General features: G+C 39.9%; 1 protein-coding gene and 1 long non-coding RNA gene across 2 annotated transcripts; both read left to right on the plus strand.

Moving 5' to 3' along the window:
* LOC147872667 (uncharacterized) lies at positions 1 to 3,674 on the plus strand. Its single transcript, XR_015536789.1, has 3 exons — positions 1 to 207; positions 1,427 to 1,603; positions 2,088 to 3,674. It is a non-coding gene; the product is annotated as an uncharacterized LOC147872667 (long non-coding RNA).
* Positions 3,675 to 3,682: 8 nt separating this feature from the next.
* Positions 3,683 to 10,169, plus strand: LOC147872668 (uncharacterized). The gene is made up of 3 exons (XM_087354898.1): positions 3,683 to 5,301; positions 6,417 to 6,593; positions 7,115 to 10,169. Exons 1-3 carry the CDS (start codon positions 5,199 to 5,201, stop codon positions 7,297 to 7,299), a joined length of 465 nt encoding a protein of 154 aa, XP_087211024.1. The 5' UTR covers positions 3,683 to 5,198; the 3' UTR covers positions 7,300 to 10,169.
* Positions 10,170 to 10,607: the final 438 nt, after the last annotated feature.

Here is a 10,607-nt window from a genome sequence, read left to right on the forward strand (position 1 = left end):
ATTATCGCCGCCAACAATCTGCATTCGTTATTGCGGAAAGAGCTGAGCTGTGAATCGCTTGTAGAAGAAGTGCGTCGTAGAGTAGATATTATTCTGCTGTTAAAAAAGTTTTAGAATATCTGCCTTCCACTCACTGCATTTTAGATTTGATTAAATTGATCATTCTCGGTGGACATCGTGGTCTCCTACAATTGAACAAAGTTTGAGGTAAGGGAGTCCTATTTATAACTATTGTTTATCACATTTAATGTTTTCATCTGCATTTGTGAACTCTTGTAAGAGGTTTAGGCTTGTATTCTTAAGGTACCGAAGCCAAAGTTACGAGGCAGTAGTCCCACAGCACGTGGCTCAACGCGTCGTTGAATCTCCGTAAGAGTTAGGCTCACACGGTATAGAAATTGTTTTTAAGGATTTACATCGAGGTCGGGGTCGGTACATCCTTACTGACTGCAACTCCACAGCCCTGTGGAGAGGTCCGGGAGAATTTCTGGAAAAGTCCTGGATAAATCCTGGATAAGTCCTAATGTAGTGCCGGAGATGTCCTGGAGAGGTTGTTAGGAATTCCTTAAGCGGTGGTGGCTTTGATCCTATGCGGGTCGGTTATTTGGATTCGTTTAAGTTTGATTGGGATAAGTTACATTGTATTAGGTAGCGTTGTGAGTTAGGTTGGTTTGGGTTAGGTTTGGTTTGGTTATGTTAGGTAAGTAAAGGGTGCGTTATATGTTTTACGGTGGGTTGTGTTGTCATGGAGATTTTCCATCGTATTCATCGGTTGGTCGTTGGGACGTCCTGGAAAAGTCCTTGAGAATTCGTGGAGAAATCCTGGAAAAGTCCTGGAAACGTTATGCGCAAATTGTATTGTCATGGAGAATTTCTGGAGAAATTCTGGTGAAGTCCTATATGGTCATTTGAAAGTCCTTAAGCGGCGGTGGGTTTTATCCCATACGGGTCGGTTATTTTGGATTAATTTAATTTGGATTGAGATAAGTTACATTGGATTAGGTTGCGTTTAGGGTTAGTTTACGTTCAGTTAGGTTTATTTGGGTTAGTTTAGGTTAGGTTTTTATGTTAGGTTAGGTAAGGTTGTTTTGTTTTACGTCTGGTTAGGTTTTACCCTGAAGAATTACTAGCCTTGTTCGTGGGGATGTCCTTTAGACGTGCTGGAGAAACAGGGCTGTGCTGTCAGTAATAAAATCCCTGACATCATTATTTTGTCCGTATGTTCTAACTTTTTGAGAAAGCAAACGCATTACATCGCTCGCCGGCAAATTTCTACAGCTTTCTGACCTGAACTCTTCTATTTAAACGAGTACCGCAAAGAACGCGAATGGTGGCATTTATTTTTCTAGGTAGTAGATATCTTGTCATGTCTGTATGTGTGTTTCCCCGCTACACTTCATGGACAAATTTACCTTTTGCTTACTAGGTGGCAGTCAGTTCGTGAAAGTCGGACTACAGAAGGGACAGCAATATAAAGGCTTTAACTCAGATAATTCAATAAGCCACATACAAAGTGTGAAGCATGCGCCTGTTAGATCGAAAAGGAAAACCAAGAGAAATTCAACGAAGAAAGTTAAGCGCCGCGCAGTTTCTAAGAGAAGGAGTAAGTATAACCTCACCTATATCAATATTCAATCTGAATATATTAGTGGTCGGGACTCACTTTAGGTGTTCTTGCATATGTGTGCAGATTGGTAATCTACCTGAAACATATGACGTTCGTTGCATAAAATACGGATCAGGATCGGCTTGGTTAGTGTTTAAAATTTGCAACGAACGGGACGCATCTTGAATGAGGCTGTGTTTTGTTAAGCATTTCGCTGAAGATCCACTTTAATACTACTGGAGCTGAGAGACAATCTGCCTGTATCTCAAAAGTCTGCACATCACAGCTAGTGTTCAACACATTTTGAGATAACTTATCCTGTGAAGCTCATTCAAGTTCATCTTCTTTGATTTACAAAAAATACATTGTGAATTTTGGTCTCTGAGGCCTCCAGATTGTGTACATTAATAAGTGTTTGACTGCTTGTGTTGGGTTTATAAATACATTCAATTTTTAAATGCTGTGTGATAAACTTTTTCAGGTCGCCCTAGTACTCCCAGAAAAGCAAAAGCTCGGGGAGGAAAAAAATCTTAAGAAAATTGTAGGAAAAGCTGGAAAAGAAGCAGTGAGAGATAGTTTGAGGACAAGTGGTGTACTTGGAAAGACGTCGTCTGGATCAAAGAAATCAACTTCTGGTACAGCCAAACGCAGCGAGAGGAAAACGTGAATGTTTCGAATTTGGGGTGAATTTCTTCATCCTGATCACCATTTTCACCGCTCATCAGTCTTTGTTGTAATGTGCCTTACCAGTTTGAAATGTGTTGCATTATATTCTTTGGATTTAAACCTGTAGCACTGTATTGTACACAATTGGTGTCCATTGTGTACAATACACAAAAATTGCTCGGCCCTGGTGTTTGTTTATATTAAAATTTATATTAGAATACAGGCTGAACACACCACTTGCCATACGCGTTTCGTCCTCAAGAGGTCATCATCAGTGGCATCAGTCAAATGGTTCGAGCAAATATCATAATTAAAATAAAAGGTAATTGACAAGATGCTGTTATTCACAGGAGTCGAACTCGCACTCAGCTGTTGATTCCGTTGTACGGTGGCCGTTGCTGGTCTCGGCGAGATGTAGTTGCGTCGTCTGTACCTGTGAACTCGACAACCGTCGGCGAGAGACTGTCAGTTGGAAATGCATGGGTAAATATAAACTTGGAATCAGCGTGGCGAACTATTTGAAAAATACTTTCTCCTGTTTAATGCCAGGTCAAATATTACGTTAGAATCTTTGGTGTTTTGTTCGTTGATATTGGCTTTTTGTTGACTATTTTTGGAGATATGGATTTTTTCTAAGATATCTAGCATTTTAACTTTAGGAGCTATTCTTAATACCGCGTCTCCAATTTATGAGGTTACGGTCGTGCTTACATTGCGTTATCGGTCGCAGCTGTTGACGTAGGCGGGACTTGTACGCGTGAGTCACGGGCGAGTCAGTTTCGGTGCCGCTAGTAAGAGCGAACTACGAATATTTATCGTCACTAATAATGTTATTACATAAATTGTCGTTACCTTAAATCACAAAAAGATGTTCAAAGTGACTTCCTTGTGCTTACAAGCAAGTTTCACATCTCGTTAACATGTTTCGAAATACTCGACGAAGCTCTTCTTGGGAAATTGTCGATTATCTTCTTCTTGTGATTTAAGGTAAAAACAATTAATGTAAAAACATTATTAGTGACGAGAAATATTCGTAGTTCGCTGGTACTAGCGGCACCGAATCTGATTCGCCCGTGACTCACGCGTACAAGTCCCGCCTACGTCAACAGCTGCGACCGATAACGCAATGTAGGCACGACCGTAACCTCATAAATTGGAGACCCGGTATGTTCATGATATCATCTATGGGGCCGTATTCGTTTCCGTGTTCGAGGATGTGTTCTGCATATTTCGATTTAGTTAAATTGAATCTGATATCGTGAATGTGTTCTTTAAATCTAGTTTTAAAATCCTTACCGGTTTCGCCTATATAGACTTGCTCGCAGCTTATGCATTTCAATTGGTACACACCACTACTATTATATTTGTTATCCTGTTTTCTTGAACTGCATTTGAATTTTATGGTGTTAACTTTATATGTTACTTTAAGTTTGTGTTTTTTAATAATAGCATTAGAACGCTTACTAAAATATTCAAAAACACAAACGTAAAAGTAGCATATAAAGTTAACAACACCATAAAATTCAAATGCAGTTGAAGAAAACAGGATAACAAATTCAATAGTAGTGGTGTGTACCAATTGAAATGCGGAAGCTGCGAGCAAGTCTATATAGGCGAAACCGGTAGGGATTTTAAAACTAGATTTAAAGAATACATTCTCGATCTGATTCAATTTAACTAAATCGGAATATGCAGAACACATTCTTGAACACGGACACGAATACGGCCCCATAGAAGATATCATGAACATATTAAGAATAGCTCCAAAGGGTAAAATGCTGGATATTTTAGAAAAATTCCGTATACAGAAAAATAGTCGACGAAAAGCCAATATCAACGAACAAAACACCAAAGACTAACGTAATATTGACCTAGCTTTAAGCAGGAGGAAGTAATTTTTCAGTAGTTGGCCACCCTGATTTCAAGTTGCATTTTCAACTGAGTCTCCCCGACGGTTCTGGAGTTCACAGGTACAGCAACGGCTCCTGTGGATAACAGCATCTAGGGCAGCCATCTTGTCAATTACTTTTTATTTTAATTATGAAATTTGCTCGAACCATTTGACTGATGCCACTGATGATGACCTCTTGAGGTCGAAACGCGTATGGTAATAGTGTCCATTACAGTGTTCATAGTTGTTGGTTTGTTCACTCTATGATGTATTATAAAGGTTTCCATTTATGATATGCAGAAATGCATCCTGGAATGTGAGATGTCTGTCCACAAAGTCTCTTCGGGGTTTTGAAAAATTGAGCTAGCCACTTAAGGCTTGCGGCAGAAGTTTTTTACTGACCTCAGTAGAACGACCAGATGATATTCGAGCTCTTGCCATGTTCGCTGGAAGGCGATCTCGGCTATTCCAGCGGACATGCTCCACAGAACATGGCAAGTGCTCGAATTTTGCCTACATCGACGTCAGTAAAAGAGTCCAGAGTTTTACTGTAATATGTGGTCGTGCCACAATTTTTCAAAACCCCCAAGGGGCTTTGTGGACACGCTGTACATTTAAAATGTATTACATCACGTGCCCCATTGATTGAGATTTGCTGTTTTGTGGGCTTATGATAAAATTTAATCATGCAAATACCAGGGTCGCCATTAAATAATGACCCACATGATTCCAACCGATGGCGGAGTTGTAGTGAACTGTTAAAATGGCGTTACAAGCAACGAGCTCTAATTGAATTCTTTGTTGCTGAAAAAGAAACTGTGGTGAACATTCATGAACGTTTGTGTGCTGTGTACGGAAGCTGGGCTAAGAGACTTAAAGCTTCAGGAAGTGAAGAAACCGAGCTCCAGACATGTTGAACCGCGCGGATGCCATTATTCGTGAGGATCGGCGCATCACAACTCGACAATTGGCCCAAGAGCTTTCAGTCAGCAATGGAAGTGTGATTGCTCTCGCATATTCGAAGGTGTGCGCAAGATGGGTTCCACGAAGTCTCACAGCAGACCACAGGACTCAAAGGAAAACAATTTGGAGCGTTCTGATGCTGAGGGAGAGGTCTTTCTGTCCCGGATCATTACAGGTGACGAAACCACTTTGAGCCGGAGACAAAGTTACGAGGCATTAGTCCCACAGCATGTGGCCCAACCCGTCGTTGCATCTCCGTATGAGTTAGGCTCACACGGTATAGAAATTGTTTTTAAGATTTTACATCGAGGTCGGAGTCGGTACATCCTTACTGACTGCGACTCCACAGCCCTGTGGAGAAGTCCGGGAGAATTCCTGGAAAAGTCCTGGATAAGTCCTAATGTAGTGCCGGAGATGTCCTGGAGAGGTTGTTTGGAATTCCTTAAGCGGTGGTGGGTTTGATCCTATGCGGGTCGGTTATTTTGGATTCGTTTAAGTTTGATTGGGATAAGCTACATTGTATTAGGTAGCGTTGTGAGTTAGGTTGGTTTGGGTTAGGTTTGGTTTGGTTTGGTTATGTTAGGTAAGTAAAGGGTGCGTTATATGTTTTACGGTGGGTTGTGTTGTCATGGTGATTTTCCATCGTATTCATCGGGTGGTCGTTGGGACGTCCTGGAAAAGTCCTTGAGAATTCGTGGAGAAATCCTGGAAAAGTCCTACAGTAGTGCCGGAGAAGTCCTGGAGACGTTGTGCGCAAATTGTATTGTCATGGAGAATTTCTGGAGGGATTCTGGTGAAGTCCTATATGGTCATTTGAAATTCCTTAAACGTCGGTGGGTTTTATCCCATACGGGTCGGTTATTATGGGTTCATTTAGGGTTAGTTTACGTTCAGTTAGGTTTATTTGGGTTAGTTTAGGTTAGGTTTTTATGTTAGGTTAGGTAAGGTTGTTTTGTTTTACGTCTGGTTAGGTTTTAACCTGAAGAATTTCTAACGTTGTTCGTAGGGATGTCCTGGAGACGTGCTGGAGAAACAGGGCTGTGCTGTCAGTAATAAAATCCCTGACATCATTATTTTGTCCGTATGTTCTAACTTTTTGAGAAAGCAAACGCATTACATCGCTCGCCGGCAAATTTCTACAGCTTTCTGACCTGAAGTCTTCTATTTAAACGAGTACCGCAATGAACGCGAATGGTGGCATTAATTTTTCTAGGTAATAGTTATCTTGTCATGTCTGTATGTATGTTTCCCCGCTACACTTCATGGACAAATTTACCTTTTGCTTACTAGGTGGCAGTCAGTTCGTGAAAGTCGGACTACAGAAGGGACAGCAATATAAAGGGTTTAACTCAGATAATTCAATAAGCCACATACAAAGTGTGAAGCATGCGCCTGTTAGATCGAAAAGGAAAACCAAGAGAAATTCAACGAAGAAAGTTAAGCGCCGCGCAGTTTCTAAGAGAAGGAGTAAGTATAACCTCACCTATATCAATATTCAATCTGAATATATTAGTGGTCGGGACTCACTTTAGGTGTTCTTGCATATGTGTGCAGATTGGTAATCTACCTGAAACATATGACGTTCGTTGCATAAAATACGGATCAAGATCGGCTTGGTTAGTGTTTAAAATTTGCAACGAACGGGACGCATCTTGAATGAGGCTGTGTTTTGTTAAGCATTTCAATGAAGATCCACTTTAATACTACTGGAGCTGAGAGACAATCTGTCTGCATCTCTAAAGTCTGCACATCACAGCTAGTGTTCAACACATTTTGAGATAACTTATCCTGTGAAGCTCATTCAAGTTCATCTTCTTTGATTTACAAAAAATACATTGTGAATTTTGGTCTCTGAGGCCTCCAGATTGTGTAGATTAATCATGGAAACTTTGTTTCACTTATGACTCACATTAATAAGTGTTTGACTGCTTGTGTTGGGTTTATAAATACATTCAATTTTTTAAATGCTGTGTGATAAACTTTTTCAGGTCGCCCTAGTACTCCCAGAAAAGCAAAAGCTCGGGGAGGAAAAAATCTTAAGAAAATTGTTGAAAAAGCTGGAAAAGAAGCAGTGAGAGATAGTTTGAGGACAAGTGTTGTACTTGGAAAGACGTCGTCTGGATCAAAGAAATCAACTTCTGGTACAGCCAAACGCAGCGAGAGGAAAACGTGAATGTTTGGAATTTGGGGTGAATTTCTTCATCCAGATCACCATTTTCACCGCTCATCAGTCTTTGTTGTAATGTGCCTTACCAGTTTGAAATGTGTTGCATTATATTCTTTGGATTTAAACCTGTAGCACTGTATTGTACACAATTGGTGTCCATTGTGTACAATACACAAAAATTGCTCGGCCCTGGTGTTTGTTTATATTAAAATTTATATTAGAATACAGGCTGAACACACCACTTGCCATACGCGTTTCGTCCTCAAGAGGTCATCATCAGTGGCATCAGTCAAATGGTTCGAGCAAATATCATAATTAAAATAAAAGGTAATTGACAAGATGCTGTTATTCACAGGAGTCGAACTCGCACTCAGCTGTTGATTCCGTTGTACGGTGGCCGTTGCTGGTCTCGGCGAGATGTAGTTGCGTCGTCTGTACCTGTGAACTCGACAACCGTCGGCGAGAGACTGTCAGTTGGAAATGCATGGGTAAATATAAACTTGGAATCAGCGTGGCGAACTATTTGAAAAATACTTTCTCCTGTTTAATGCCAGGTCAAATATTACGTTAGAATCTTTGGTGTTTTGTTCGTTGATATTGGCTTTTTGTTGACTATTTTTGGAGATATGGATTTTTTCTAAGATATCTAGCATTTTAACTTTAGGAGCTATTCTTAATACCGCGTCTCCAATTTATGAGGTTACGGTCGTGCTTACATTGCGTTATCGGTCGCAGCTGTTGACGTAGGCGGGACTTGTACGCGTGAGTCACGGGCGAGTCAGTTTCGGTGCCGCTAGTAAGAGCGAACTACGAATATTTATCGTCACTAATAATGTTATTACAAAAATTGTTGTTACCTTAAATCACAAAAAGATGTTCAAAGTGACTTCCTTGTGCTTACAAGCAAGTTTCACATCTCGTTAACATGTTTCGAAATACTCGACGAAGCTCTTCTTGGGAAATTGTCGAATATCTTCTTCTTGTGATTTAAGGTAAAAACAATTAATGTAAAAACATTATTAGTGACGAGAAATATTCGTAGTTCGCTGTTACTAGCGGCACCGAATCTGATTCGCCCGTGACTCACGCGTACAAGTCCCGCCTACGTCAACAGCTGCGACCGATAACGCAATGTAGGCACGACCGTAACCTCATAAATTGGAGACCCGGTATGTTCATGATATCATCTATGGGGCCGTATTCGTTTCCGTGTTCGAGGATGTGTTCTGCATATTTCGATTTAGTTAAATTGAATCTGATATCGTGAATGTGTTCTTTAAATCTAGTTTTAAAATCCTTACCGGTTTCGCCTATATAGACTTGCTCGCAGCTTATGCATTTCAATTGGTACACACCACTACTATCATATTTGTTATCCTGTTTTCTTGAACTGCATTTGAATTTTATGGTGTTGTTAACTTTGTATGTTACTTTAAGTTTGTGTTTTTTAATAATAGCATTAGAACGCTTACTAAAATATTCAAAAACACAAACGTAAAAGTAGCATATAAAGTTAACAACACCATAAAATTCAAATGCAGTTGAAGAAAACAGGATAACAAATTCAATAGTAGTGGTGTGTACCAATTGAAATGCGGAAGCTGCGAGCAAGTCTATATAGGCGAAACCGGTAGGGATTTTAAAACTATATTTAAAGAATACATTCTCGATCTGATTCAATTTAACTAAATCGGAATATGCATAACACATTCTTGAACACGGACACGAATACGGCCCCATAGAAGATATCATGAACATATTAAGAATAGCTCCAAAGGGTAAAATGCTGGATATTTTAGAAAAATTCCGTATACAGAAAAATAGTCGACGAAAAGCCAATATCAACGAACAAAACACCAAAGACTAACGTAATATTGACCTAGCTTTAAGCAGGAGGAAGTAATTTTTCAGTAGTTGGCCACCCTGATTTCAAGTTGCATTTTCAACTGAGTCTCCCCGACGGTTCTGGAGTTCACAGGTACAGCAACGGCTCCTGTGGATAACAGCATCTAGGGCAGCCATCTTGTCAATTACTTTTTATTTTAATTATGAAATTTGCTCGAACCATTTGACTGATGCCACTGATGATGACCTCTTGAGGTCGAAACGCGTATGGTAATAGTGTCCATTACAGTGTTCATAGTTGTTGGCTTGTTCACTCTATGTTGTATTATAAAGGTTTCCATTTATGATATGCAGAAATGCATCCTGGAATGTGAGATGTCTGTCCACAAAGTCTCTTCGGGGTTTTGAAAAATTGAGCTAGGCACTTGCGGTTTGCTGACCTCAGTAGAACGACCAGATGATATTCGAGCTCTTGCCATGTTCGCTGAAGACCCGAATCAGGAAGGCGATCTCGGCTATTCCAGCGGACGTGCTCCGCAGAACATGGCAAGAGCGTTCTCCGTGCTACTAAGGGAGCCTACATCGAAGTCAGTAAAAGAGTCCATAGTTTCACTGTAATATGTGGTCGCGCCACAATTTTTCAAAACCCCGAAGGGGCTTTGTGGACACGCTGAACATTTAAAATGTATTACATCACGTGCCCCATTGATTGAGATTTGCTGTTTTGTGGGCTTATGATAAAATTTAATCATGCATGAATTGCTTGCATTTGAAATTGTTATTCTGCAATGAACGGTCAGTCCATGCATAGACAAGTTTCTGTTTTGCAATAAAAATATATCTGCAGTAGAACAATTTTTTTAAGAGTTATGAATTCAGAATTTCTGTCTCTTACATCACGAATTTGATTATTTTAATGTCAGTAGTGTTTTCAGGGCTTTAATATTTTGTTTCTTTATTTATAACGTTTTAAAGTGTTTATATTGATTGAAAGTGCATAATTGTTTTCAAATAAATTGTATTCAGAGAAACACTGATGTGTGTTGCAATCGTCTTTCGTTTCCAAACTGTGTCTTAGTTTAAGCCTGGAGTCACAGTCTCGTACGTTTAAGTTTATACAATTTCTGTTAAGCTGTTTCAGTAAATTGGCCAGGACAGAACTGTGCATTAGGAGTAAAAGGCATGGGAATCAGAGGGGAAGATCAGGGTAGTAGATAAAGAACTATATACTGTCCAAGATGTAAACATTATTTCCCAGTGACCACTTGTAGATCAGTCCACCACTATTTATATGAATCCTTTAAAAAATCATGTACCTCTCAGTCATTGTGATGCTGTGTGCTCCTGTATGCGCCTACCAACAGCAGTATTTTCTAAGGGATTCGTGTAACTAGCAACAGTTTATGATGCCTTTATTCCTAACCACTTATGGAAATAGGACATAAATATTTCCATACTTGGTCCGTTTT

The sequence above is a fragment of the Zootermopsis nevadensis genome, unplaced genomic scaffold, assembly GCF_977971745.1.
Source record: "Zootermopsis nevadensis isolate Lab colony 2312 unplaced genomic scaffold, Znev_1.0 Znev_ptg000024l, whole genome shotgun sequence".
Lineage (NCBI taxonomy): Eukaryota > Metazoa > Arthropoda > Insecta > Blattodea > Termopsidae > Zootermopsis > Zootermopsis nevadensis.

Bases quoted from the DNA above. Each gene is read 5' to 3' on its own strand.
- LOC147872668 (XM_087354898.1), top strand. From the start codon at position 5,199: ATGGGTTCCACGAAGTCTCACAGCAGACCACAGGACTCAAAGGAAAAC. The intron at 5,302-6,416 runs GTGACGAAACCA...TTTGCTTACTAG, and splicing joins TCTGTCCCGGATCATTACAG to GTGGCAGTCAGTTCGTGAAA. The intron at 6,594-7,114 runs GTAAGTATAACC...AAACTTTTTCAG, and splicing joins CGCAGTTTCTAAGAGAAGGA to GTCGCCCTAGTACTCCCAGA.